At 46.9% G+C, this 13,153-nt stretch overlaps 1 protein-coding gene across 2 annotated transcripts in view; it reads left to right on the top strand.

The window, feature by feature from the left end:
* The window catches only part of LOC119941409 (mitochondrial intermediate peptidase), a 94,712-nt gene that overhangs the window by 18,072 nt on the left and 63,487 nt on the right, over positions 1–13,153 (top strand). The window contains exons 6-10 of one of the 2 annotated variants that reach the window (XM_038761832.1): positions 297–479; positions 1,726–1,882; positions 6,183–6,231; positions 7,378–7,438; positions 8,207–8,259. In XM_038761832.1, the coding sequence (XP_038617760.1) occupies positions 297–479; positions 1,726–1,882; positions 6,183–6,231; positions 7,378–7,438; positions 8,207–8,259 (503 nt within the window). The remainder of the gene's footprint in view (positions 1–296; positions 480–1,725; positions 1,883–6,182; positions 6,232–7,377; positions 7,439–8,206; positions 8,260–13,153) is intronic. The other variant, XM_038761833.1, reaches the window with a different exon arrangement.

Below are 13,153 nucleotides of genomic sequence, written 5' to 3'. Positions count from 1 at the left end.
TCCCCCAAACGGCATAAAATGTAACTTGGAATTTTAAGTGAGTTCTTTCGAAAAAGTAACTTGCAAACGTTTCAGAGCCAAGTAAAAGCATCATAAAATGTTCTAAAGTAAAAAGGTCGGTACTGTTTTCTGCCTAGAAGGAAAGAGGCATTCAAAGCAATCTTAGGGGAATTTAATACGAAATTGTCATTGCTTTGAGTCGTCACCCGTATTTTGCGGGTGTGGTAGACCAAGATCGGAACACCAACAGAAGATAGGAATCTGTGGTTTAATCTATTTTCTCGTTCTTCTGACAGCGTAAAAGGGCCGTGGATCTTAATGTGAAAATCCTGGATCTAAGCAGTGCTTTTCTGATGGGGACGCACCTTCCCAACAAGATTCCCAAGCACCTTATACCGGAACCCATCCGCTATAACTTCGAACATGATGGGGACTATGCTCAAGTCTGCAGCCTCCATGCAGAGTCTCCAGACGATCTGGTGTGTATTTGTTTCTGTCATTTGGTGCCTTCCCTCCGGCAGGAGAATAATTTGCAGTGTGCATTGTTCTGGCTTGCAGTGAGCTTCTCAAGCCCTCGTGCCCACCAGCTTTTTGGGAATCCACTGTGAATAAATGCAAGAATCGTCATGCCCAAGCTCCCTGGGCTCTCTGAGACCAAGGCGTTATTAGAGAAGATGTCTAAGCTATCCTAAATATACCCTTATTGTCTTCAGTTAACATGAACCTGGATTATTCTAATTCCACTGACAGTAGTGGTTTTTCAGCTATTTCTAGTGCAGAATGTCAAAGAGGCAAGTGACTCTAGCACGCCCTGGCCCTGGGCTGACTTTTTTGGCATAACCATTTCTGTAGACCCGATTCACATGCAGATTAGCCTGGACCACTTAGAGACACCTGAAATCCATTTGTCCTAGACTAATTTCCCTCTGTAATGATTTCTTTTATAACCTCCTTGGTCTCTCATTTCCGAAGACCATTATGATGTAAGGATATGCATCACTTTAATATTTCCGAAATGCCGTGTAACGTTTGGGTGATACAGTGTATAAGGTGCCTGCCGGATAAATGTCAGCTGAAAATCACAGCGTGAGAGACCTTCTTGCCCAAAGGTTGAGTTATAGAAGAAAGGTGATGATTCAGTCAGTGCAGTGATGCTTACTTAACCCCCTAAGTGGGGTGAAGTCAACATTTCTGGAAATGCATTGCTTGAAGTAAGTCACCCCAGTGGGAGCGAGACAGTGTCCTGTGGCGACTCAGAATGTCCGCCCCCGGCATGACTGGGGAGAAGGGACTGACCAACCTGCCTCCTGACGAGAGTACAGTGCTCTGCACATAGTAAGCGCTCAATAAATACGATTGATGATGATGATGATGATGAATAAGCGGGCATTCAGCGGCTCTTGGGTTGAATTCACCCTCTGGCATAATGCAGGGGGCTGGACAGCCAGGGGTGGCTAGGGCACCGATGAGAGACACCCCCTCCCCTCCTACTTATTTCTGGAACGCGACGGTGAATCTTGGGATCCTCTAGAACTGGAATGGCCCTTCCCACCTGAGCCATCTCTTCTTATTTCCTGTCAGTTTTCCAGCTGTCAACAGGCCAGCCGGAGTGAATCTGAGGGTGGCATCAGGAAGGAAGAAGGCCTTCCTTCTCGGCTGCTGGGTGGAATGGCTTTTGGCATATCTACCTCGAACTCAAGAAACCATGTGCTTTTTTGTCATTAGATGAGAGAAGCTGCTTACAAGATCTTCCTTCATCCCCACTCCGGCCAGTTGAACTGTCTGGAGGAACTTCTGCGCAGCAGGGATAGCCTGGCCCAGTTGGTTGGGTATTCGACCTTCGCCCACAGAGCTCTTCAAGGAACAATGGCCAAAAGTCCAGGTGAGTCCATGTGTCTTTGAGTAAGCAATCAGTTGATCAGTCACGGGGTGCTGAGCTCAGTAGTAAGTGCACGGGAAAATGCTGACCCTGTCCCACCTTGATTACCGTTTCAGCCTCCATGCTAACCTCCCAGCCTCCTGTCTCTCGCCACTCCAGTCCACACTACACTCTGCTGCCTGGATCATTTTTCTGCAGAAACATACAGGCCATGTTTCCCCATTCCTCAAAAATTTCTGGTAGTTACCCATCCACCTCTGCATCAAACAGAAACTTTAAAGCACTCGGTTACCTTGCCCCCTCCTACCTCACCTTGCTATTCTCCTCCTACAACCCTGCCCACACACTTTGCTGCTCTAATGCTAGCCTACTCACTGAACCTCTGTCTCATCTATTTCACCACCGACCTCTCGACCATATCCTGCTGCTGGCCTGGAATGCCCTCCCTCGTCATAGCTGACAAACAATTACTCTCCCTGCCTTCAAAGCCACATTGAAGTCACATTTCTTGCAAGAAGCCTTCCCTGGCTAAGCCGTCATTTCCTTTTCTCCCTCTCCCTTCTGTGTTGCTCTGATTTACTCCCTTTATTCACCCCTCCCTGAGCCCCGCCGCACTTCTGTACATATCCATAATTTATATATATTAATTTCTGTCTCGCCTTCCAGACTGCAAGCTTGTTGTGGGCAGGGAAGGTGTCCACCAACTGAACCAAGCACTTAGTTCAGTGCTCTGCACAAAGTAAGCGCTCAGTAAATGTGATTGATTCCAGAAGCAAGGGACTCGATCCCTGCCTCCTTTCAATCAATCCAGTAGTTTTTACCGAGTCCTTATTGTGTGCAGTTATTTATTTTATTTTATTTTGTTAATATGTTTTGTTTTGTTGGCTGTCTCCCCCTTCTAGACTATGAGCCCGCTGTTGGGTAGGGACCGTCTCTATATGTTGCCAACTTGTACTTCCTAAGTGCTTAGTACAGTGCTCTGCACACAGTAAGCACTCAATAAATATAATTAAATGAATGAACCGCACAATTTGTATAGACAGTTCCCACTTTCAGTGAATGCAGAGTCTGGTGGAGGAGCTGATGAGCAGAGAGGTCTTCTGCCATGTGAATTGAGCTGGGCATGCATCCTAGTGTCGTGTCTGTTTGTGGCCATCCAACGTGTCAAAAGAAGATGTAGCAGCTCCAAACTGTGTATATCATGGGTTCAGTTTACTTCTGGCTAGGGATTTCGCTCACTGCTGCCGGCTGCTTGGAGTTGTTTCCCTCTCCAGAGTATGAAACAGTGATTCTCCCTTGACTGGGAGTGGAATGGTGGTTAAGAAATATTTTTATTTTCCCCCATTGATTCTATCCGTTTATTCCTGCCTCTTCTACTTCAAGGAAGAATGGAGTGTGGTTGGGTTTGGGGGTAAGAGGGAAGATGTTTCCACTGTGGTTTGGATCATGCGAAAATGCAGGCTGCCTCGGTTGCCCTGCCCAGAAGCCCAGGGGCCCAGAAGCAAGGCAAGGCAAGGGTAGGGCTTGGAAAGGATGATCTGCTTCTGATTTCAGGGTTTCTTTTCCTCCACTCTCTGCTGACTGGAATGCCTTGTGGTTTATCTCGATCTTGTGGTTCTCTATCAAGAGCAAGAGTGAAAGGCAATAATAATTCTTGGCACTTCTATAATGTCCTTCCTCTGGGAAGCTTGAAAAGTGCTTTGAAATTGTAGCTCAGCAAGGCAGGCATCAGTAAGCAATTTGGGGGTGGAACATTAATGTGTTTTCAGGCTCTCTAAATTCGAGGCCGGTTTGCTATTCTGTACCACTGGCTCAAGAGAGGTGTCCAGGGGAGGTTTCGCTGTTCCCATTTCACACATCGATTAACCAAGTTCCCAGATACCTGATGGGCTTTGCTAGGGGTCTCGTGGCCAGGGGAGACTTACTTCTCTTTGTTCTTTATCCTCAGGATTGCATTTCCTCCCCATGATAATGCAAGGGGATTTATGTCCGCCCACCTGCCCCCTCCCCTGTGCCCTCAAAAGCAGTTTTATCCCCGTGGACTTTTATAATGCTCCATTTTTCTAGGGCCTGGTCTCAATCAGAGGCTACCGTTTATCCACAAGGCCAGCACGGGTATCTGAGTTTTAAAAATGTACACCCGTGTTTCTGCCATTTGGATTCTTTTATCCTTTGTGTGTGCATTTCTGACCTATGCCACCCTGCTCAACACCGTATGAGAACTTATTTGGGCAGAGCCCTGAACTGGGTGCTGTGGAATTTGGCAGAAGAATGTACCCAAAGGCCCCCAGTTTAATGGGGAAGGCAAGGTAAATTCTGATAGAAATGCAAATAATTCATTCATTCATTCAGTCATATTTATTGAGCGCTTACTGTGTGCAGAGCACTGTGCTAAGCACTTGGGAAGCACAAGTTGGCAACATATAGAGACGGTCCCTACCCAACAACAGGCTCACAGTCTTGAATAGTGAACCTGCCCTTAGAATTAGACCAAAAGGGCAAGTTGCAGGAGTGTAAGACATATACCAGAAGCATGCATTTGAGATTTACAGGGGTGTTTGCAAATTAATTAATTAATTAATTCGATCGTATTTATTGAGTGCTTACAGTGTGGAGAGCACTGTACTAAGCGCTTGGGAAGAACAAGTTGGCGACATATAGAGACGGTCCCTACCCACAACGGGCTCACAGTCTAGAAAGGGGAGAGAGACAACAAAACAAAACATGTGGACAAGTCTCAAGTCATCAGAATAAATAGATATAAAGCTAAATGCACGTCATTAACAAAATAAATAGAATAGTAAATATATACAAGATACTGACAAACACACGGCAAGACAGATGGACCTAATGGGAAAAGTTCCTTTAAAGCAACAAACCAGTCGGTGGAAACAGCATGGCCTAGTACATAAAGCTTGGGCCTGGGAGTCAAAAGGACCCGGGTTCTAATCCTGCCTCAGTCGCTTGTCTTCTGAGTGGACTTAGACAAAACTTCTGTGTACGTCAGAAATGTAAAATGGGGATTAGGACTGTGAGCCCCATGTGGGAAAGAGACTGTGTCCAACCTGAATAGCTTGTATCCAACCCGGGACTTAGAACAGTGCTTGACGCATAGCAAATGCTTCACAAATACCATAAAAAAACTGAGATATTCTGGAATTAGGTCTTTGCTTTCAGTCAAGCTGCCTCCTCCAGAGCCATTTTTGAATTCCATTTCTGAAAAACGGCCGTAGTGCCATGTTCAATGGGATCACCAAAGTGGAGTGTTTCTTCCTGTAGCCCGGTTGGGTTGGTCCCTTTTGGGAAAGTGGCGTGGCTTCACCTGACTCAAGGATCCAGACTTTTCCCACTGCTCCAGCTCAACTCGTATCACAGGCCAAGAGGGTGGGAAAGGAGGAAGGAGTTTCAACCCACAGACACAACCCAGCTGGGAATCATCAAAGCCATCTCCCTGGAATCATCCGGGCCTAAGCCATGTTCACTCAATCAATTAATTGTGTTTGTTGAGTGCTTACATTGTGCAAAGCAGTGAACTAAGAAATGGGAAAGAACAGTACGACAAAGATGGTAGACGTGGTCCGCGCTCATCATGAGCCTGCAGTCTGAATAAGAAAGCATTCTTAATCATGACAAATAACAAATCTCCCTTGAACAGGAAAGAGGGGCCATTCCACCTTATGGCCAAAAAGCCCAATTCTACTGGTAGTTTCATCTTAACTTTCAGTTGCTCACTTGGTACTAGATTTTAGCTGATTGATTTTAGTATAGCTGGCGAACTGTCAAAATTTCTAACTGTTTTTCCTGGTTTTACATAGTTCCTTTCAGCTGACGGCACTTGGTTTTTAAAGAGAAGGTGGATTTAATTAGTTTCATTCTAGTAAGTCAGAATTTCCTCAGTACTGGAATTTTCCATGCGTTTTTCAGGTACTTCTTTCTTCTCGACATTCCAGCTGTGTTCCTGGATTCTTTGCTCTCTCCTGATTCAGCTTCAGGCGGGTCTAACTTTTTATACCTCACCTTGCCTATTTGTGAAATGGGCACATGGCTGATTATTTTTACACATACTCCTATCTTGCCTCTAACTTTTTATACCTCACCTTGCCTGTTTGTGAAATGGGCACGTGGCTGATTGTTTTTACACTTATTCCTATCTTGCCTCATTTGGGAATGGTAACGATGAACTGTTTGGAGTAGCTGGGTAAGCCTGCTTTCCTATGAATGAATCCAGTGTTTAAAAAGGAGAACTAAAATCCCGATATTTGGTCTGAAAGATTTGCCTTTTCCTTTTTCCTTTGTTTTCTAGAGATTGTAACACAGTTCCTTGATAAACTGTCTGACAAGCTTTCTGAAAGGTTAGTAGGCATATTTTACGGTCCGAGGTTTGATATGCTTTCCGCCTCGGGAGCTACTTTTGTGGGGTGTGTCAGAGGACGTGTCCTTCAGTGGGATAATTCATTCCCTTTTGTTCAGTGAGCGCAGCCTACTTGGTTGGTTTTATAATTAATGTTCAAAAAGCTCTTGAAGGTTGACAATGATTAAATCATTTTTCTTTCTTTCTTTGAACTGGAAAGCCCCCCGACCTTCATTGCCAGAGAGGACCACCTGGGCATGCCTGAGATTGGGGCCCTCCTGGGTCCTGCCATAGAGGACAGCCCTCCCCACCTCCCTTCCCAGCCCTGGAGCCAAGTGTGGGGATTTTCAAAGCCCTTCCTGATATGGAGGAGAGACATTTCTGCCCTCTCCCCCCTTCCCATTCCTCCCTCCCTCTCATCCTATCCCATCCTATCAGTACATCTCATCCATACAGTACGCTGAATTGTACTTTCCAAGCGCTTAGTACAGGGCTCTGCACACCGTAAGCGCTCAATAAATACAATCGGGTGAATGAAATCCCAATCCCCAGAGCCAAGAGGAGAAAGTTGCAAAGTGGTCTTGCTACCCTGGGGCTTGGTGGGGGTGCAGAGTCCGCTCTGGCCACCCTGGGAGCAGGCAGGAGCTTGGGGGCACGGAACTAAGCCGGATAGGGAAGGCCCCGTCGTGCCGGGAAGGGCGTAGCTGTGGAAATGGAGCTGACACAGCAGGACTGGGTGTACATGGCCGTCACTCTTCTCCCGCCATCTCCCTGCCTCAGAATATCCACATAAGTCTTCCCATTCCAATGAGCAGCAATTGGGTCCTTGAAGTAACTGACCCCTCATCCTTTTGGCCCCAAATTCTCCCAGTCCAGCTCCCTCTAATTGCCTCCTCTTTCAGAACTAACCATTCCGTCATTGAAGCCTCCTCCAGTCATTTAGGAGGCTCCTCAGTGGGCTCCCAATTTCTGGGGTTGGGCCGGTGGGAGGGGCTGGGGAAAAGCTCAGACCCAACTGGCTTGCATTTCCACTGTGCCGCTGCCAGTTTGGTCTCTGAGGAGTTGAGGCCGGATTATTATTATTTTTTTTTCAATGTTATTGTCGAAGCCTGACTTCATGACCAACTATGGTAACACTGTCTTACAGAGCTGTAAAGGATTTTGAGATGATGAGAGGGATGAAAATGAAGCTAAATCCCCAGAATTCAGTAAGTGATACTGTGTTTGGGGAACGTAGTTTCGTGTAATGAAAACCAGCTGCAGAGGGCCTGGGATCATCGCCTTTCATCTTTATTACTGTGATGAAAATTGCAGGTTTATATAATCCAGTTGCTGGCATTTGCATCCAGTGGCTAGTTAATGTCCTGAAAACACACTACAGAAAATTAAACCTGAGTTGTCTCCATTCGCAAAATGCTAAACCGCAGTTTCAATATCTGTATGAATCCCAGCCTGCTCCCAACTTGTTGGAAGCCTCGTTGGCTTCTAAGTGCTGTTTTCAGTTTCAGGGGAGCCAGTTCATTCATTCATTCATTCAGTCGTATTTATTGAGCGCTTACTGTGTGCAGAGCGCTGTACTAAGCGCTTGGGAAGTACAAGTTGGCCAGTTGGGGTGGGTGTCTATTTCTGGCTCCCCCACTACTGTTGGCTGTTGGTGAGGGGCTTCCAGGCAGGGGGAATAGCACTGAGTGGTGGCATCTGATGAGAACCCACCGGGCACAGTGCTGTGTACTTAGCATAGGGGAGCACAAAACAAAGAAGGGTCAGGTTCCCTGCCCACAAGGAGCTTCTGCTCTAATGGCCAAATCCTAACATCCAGGATGTGGATTACAGAAGATAAAAATTGCTTTTCCCCCCTCCATCCAGTTTGCTGTCTCTTTCCTCAGTGGGGCTGAATTCCTGCTAAATTAGGGAAGAAAATGGGTGAGTATGTGCCAGAGCAGTGCTTCATGACAAACGGAATCTTTCTGCTGCAGGAATTGATGCCTTGGGACCACCCCTACTACAGTGGTGTCCTGCGTGCTGAGAGGTGAGTTTCCTGGGCTCATCACATGGACGAGAATGGGAACTGTTGCCATGTTCTGTAACACGGTCCTTAAGTTATCTTCCCGGTGGGTACGGTGGCTCCTAGTTCTCCTGGGGTGTGTAGGTGTGACCTCGCAGGACGTGCACCGTGGAAAACCCACATTTTTGCACTCTGCATGGCCGCCGCGTCGGATCCAGGCAGGTGCGTGCTGGCAAAATGTTTCCTATTTCAGCTGTCGTGCTCTAGCTGAAATGCAGAGTGAAAAAGTACTTTCTGGCAGAGCCGAGTATGTATTGCGTGTGCTCCTGATCATGGTTATTCGTTCAGTTGTACGTAGTGCTTGCTGTGTGCAGATCACTGTACTGTGCGCTTCAGAGAGTACAATGCAACAGTAAACAGACCCATTCCCCGCCCACAGTGAGTTTAGTCTAGAGGTGGGGAGAAGCGGACCGTGTCAAGGTGCGCTGTAGTTCGTTCATTCATTCACTCATTCATTCAGTCGTATTTAATTGAGCGCTTACTGTGTGCAGAACACTGTACTAAGCGCTTGGAAAATGCAATTCCTCAACAAAGAGAGACAGTCTGTGCCCACAATGTGCTCACAGTCTAGAAGGCAGGAGGTAGGATTTTCCAACTGGATTTAGTTTCCTCTGGGAGGGTTACTATTCACCATGGGGCAGTTTGGGTGTTTCCTCAGCAGTCGCAGCCACAGAGAACATAGGTGCCTGTTAAGGGAACCTCCCTGCCCCTCGCACTTCCCCCTGCTGAGTTGCTCCTTGGAGTCCAGAGAGGCCTTGGGACTGATGAGGTGGAATGCCCTCCCTCCTCAAATCCACCAGACAATTACTCTCCCCCACTTCAAAGCCTTACTGAAGGCACATCTCCTCCAAGAGGCCTTCCCAGACTAAGCCCCCCTTTTCCTCACCCCCCACTCCCTTCCGCGTCACCCTGATTTGCTGCCTTTACTGTTCCCCCCCCCCCGTGCCCCACAGCACTTATATATCTGTAATTTCATTTATTTATATTGATGTCTGTTCACGGAAGCACTGAGAGCTCACCTCCTCCAGGAGGCCTTCCCAGACTGAGCCCCTTCCCTCCTCTCCCCCTCGTCCCCCTCTCCATCCCCCCATCTTACCTCCTTCCCTCCCCCACAGCACCTGTATATATGTATATATGGTTGTACATATTTATTACTCTATTTATTTATTTATTTATTTTACTTGTACATTTCTATCCTATTTATTTTATTTTGTTGGTATGTTTGGTTCTGTTCTGTGTCTCCCCCTTTTAGACTGTGAGCCCACTGTTGAGTAGGGACTGTCTCTATGTGTTGCCAATTTGTACTTCCCAAGCACTTAGTACAGTGCTCTGCACATAGTAAGCGCTCAATAAATACGATTGATTGATTGATTGATTGATTGATTGATTCACTTGTATTGAGGTCCTGTAGACTGTGAGCTCCTTGTGGCCAGGGACTGTCTCTCTCTGTTGCTGTACTGTACTTTCCCAAGTGCTTGGTACAGTGCTCTGCACACAGTAAGCGCTCAATAAATACGATTGAGTGATTGAATGAATGAATCAGTGACAGGGTGATCCAGGGAGGGAGTGATCCTGAGATACGAGACTCCAAAGGCTTTCACTGCTCAGAACCCAGGAGAATGTAAACTGACTGATCCCACTCCACTCCAGGCTGGGACTCCTAATATTTGGAGGATTTTGGTGGAGAATCTAGGGAAATGTCTCTCGGCCAGCAGCCGCAACCTGTGTAGTCTTCTCTTCAGGGTCTGCTTAGAGCCGAGCTGCAGCTCATTGTGTAGTGGCTCTCAATGGGAGACTCCCATCATCAAATAATAATAATAATGGCATTTTATTACGCACTTACTATGTGCAAAGGACTGTTCTAAGCGCTGGGGAGGCTACAAGGTGATCAGGTTGTCCCACGGGGGGCTCACAGTCCATCCCCGTTTTACAGATGAGGTAACTGAGGCACAGAGAAGTTGTGACTTGCCCAAAGTCACACAGCTGACAATTGGCAGCCCCGGGATTTGGACCCGTGACCACTGCCTCCAAAGCCCGTGCTCTTTCCACTGAGCCACACTGCTTCTCTACTCGGTAAATAACAGAGTCTTGTTGCCAAGGGGATTGGGGTGAAAGAAGGGCAGAGCTTCTCAAAATTTTCAGTCTGTAGCCCTCCTTCTTCTGCTGTTTCTCCATTCACGTTAACTTAGTACCCATCCCTGGCACCCAAACCTTTAGTAAGCAGAGAAGGTGACGAGTCAAATGGAAGAACAGCAGGAGTGGCATGGGAGGCTGAAGCACTGAGCGTGCTTACACTCTCATGCCCTCCTTTAGATTGTAAGCTTGTTGTGAGCAGGAAATGTCTGTTATATTGTACTCTCCCCTTAGAACAGTGCTCTGCGCATAGTAAGTGCTCAATAAATACGATTGACTGACTGACACACGCATGCACAGATCCTTCTTTCTATTTTTCTTTCTTCATCCTGACTATAATGTGTTTTGGTTGTCCGTCTCCTCTACTAGACCATAAGTTACTTCAGGGCAGAGTGTTCTGCACACAGTAGCTGCTCAATCAGTACTTTCGATGGGTTGATTGATATAAGACCCTGGGCTCGTGGCCTGATTGAGACAAAACGGTGATGCTTGAGACTCCCAAAGCGCATCACAGATCTTTCTAGTGACCCCAATGACACACTGGCTGGGGGAGCCCTTCCGTAGAAGGCGGGAGGCTTTTGCTTAATGAAACACCCTGACTTTTTTTAGGATGAAAGCGTGGTTTGTTTGCATCTGAGAGCTTCTGATACTCTGTAGAACTGGAAAACCAGCATGGAGTGATTAAAAAAAAAATAACCTGGACTGGAGAGGCAAAGCACAGATTCTTTCCCAAGATCTAGCAGATGGTAAGCAGATGGGCTGTTGCCTCCGGAAGCTCTGCCAACACAAAATTTCCATAAGTTCAGAGAGGCTTTGACTAAAAAGAGGATCCAGAGGCTTACTGGGGGGAAAAGGTTAGGGATGTCAGGACAGGCTTCCACAGGGTGGGTGGCGAGGAGGAGGGCAGCCTTTCCACTGCTCCTCTGAGCCAAATTTGGAGCAGAATTCTGGGCTAGATGCAGCTTTGGTTTGACTAGTTTTGACTCTTTTAGACTGTGAGCCCACTGTTGGGTAGGGACTGCCTCTATATGTTGCCAATTTGTACTTCCCAAGCGCTTAGTACAGTGCTCTGCACATAGTAAGCGCTCAATAAATACGACTGATGATGATGATGACTTGTTCCGAACTGACATTTTTGAGCCTCAGATCTATCAAAGGTAGTTTTTTTATCTAATGCCACCCACTCTTCCAGGTGCCCATGCCATCCACAGAGATGGGTTTGCGGCTATGGAAAATGATCTTTTGCCAGTGACTTTTCACTGATCCGTTTGCCCTTTGTCGGGGGAGAACTGACTTCCTTTGTGTTCTTCTCGAAATCGGGCAGAAGGAGGTGTCCTAAGATCAGGGTGGCGAATGAGCCAGGCACTCAGCTAAGTGATCCCTTCTACGCTTGGTTGTTGCCACCAGATCACGGTTTTGGAAAAAACAACCGTTTCCAAGGTTGGGTGACCTAAAACATATTCATTCCTTTGCTTTAGAAAAACTATTCGTCACATAATAATGATAGTAACCGAGATATTTGTTATACAGTTAAGTGCCAAGCACTATCCTAATCCATGGGACAGATACAGTCCCTGACCCACATGGGGCTCATAGTACATCTTGCCTTGTAGCCAAAGCCTGGGGATCAGCAGGCACAGGAGGGAGACGTCTGAAGTGTGTGCAATTGGTGCCTAATAAGGAATTGATAGTTTGGGAAAGTCGAGAGGTTAGGTACTTGGCGATTAAGAACATGCTGTCTTGAATATGCTGCAGCTTCAAACGAGAGGGTATTTAATGTGTGTTTTTCCTGAAGTTCTAGTGTAGGGTGATTAGCCGGGGTGTGTTTGGACTCTGTATGTTCGTTCACTCATCAGTCGGGAGGCAACCGCGGATTCCCAAACCACCCAATGGAGTGAAAGAAAAGCAAGCCCTATTCTATGGCCACGGACTAAGGGGGCCACAAATAAACCCTTCCCCTGCCCCTCTAGAGCCAGTTGGGGCTGTGGGGCCACCCTTCATCCCCTTCCCTAAATATACCTCTAGCAAGAGCATATCTGCTTCCCTGGCAGAATCACTAGGCTGGAGGGGAACTCTGGGTTTATCCCAGCCTCAAGTCGGTTGGTGGGGGATCAGGACCAGGGCGGGCTGTTTCTGGTTCTCTTCACCGGGGATTGGAATGGCTCTCCGCAACCTTTCATCCCCCCGGGCCTGACTAGTAGCCTTAGTCTGCTCTGTGACTCTGGGCCAGTTACTTAACTTCTCTGGGCCTCAGTTTCAAGTCTGCTCTGTGACTCTGGGCAAGTTACTTAACTTCTCTGGGCCTCAGTTTCATCATTTGTAAATGGGGATTCAATACCCTTCTCCCTCCTACTTCGACTGTGAGCTGCATGTGGGATAGACTGTGTCTGGCCTGATTATCCCCAGTTCTAAATACGGTGTTTGGAACCTAGTAAGCTCTTAACAGATACCACTATCATTATTCTTATTATCGTCATCGTCACTAATTATACCATTCCAACAGCCACCTCAGGTCTCATATATTAATGTGTTGGTTATTTGTCATCATTAGAATGTTTTAACTGCCTTTTGTGTGCAGAGACTGAACTGGGGACCTGAAAGTAGAAGAAACAGTTCCTCCCCTCAAGAAGCTTATAATCTAATGGAGATCTTATTTACTTGTATCTATTACTTATGCCTATTCTCTCCCTCATGACTGTGATACAGTCATTAATTTCTATCTGAT

Source organism: Tachyglossus aculeatus, chromosome 20 (genome assembly GCF_015852505.1).
Source record: "Tachyglossus aculeatus isolate mTacAcu1 chromosome 20, mTacAcu1.pri, whole genome shotgun sequence".
NCBI classification, from domain to species: Eukaryota; Metazoa; Chordata; class Mammalia; order Monotremata; family Tachyglossidae; genus Tachyglossus; species Tachyglossus aculeatus.
Note: the sequence above shows the minus strand (reverse complement) of the source record. Positions and strands in the feature narration are given on the sequence as shown.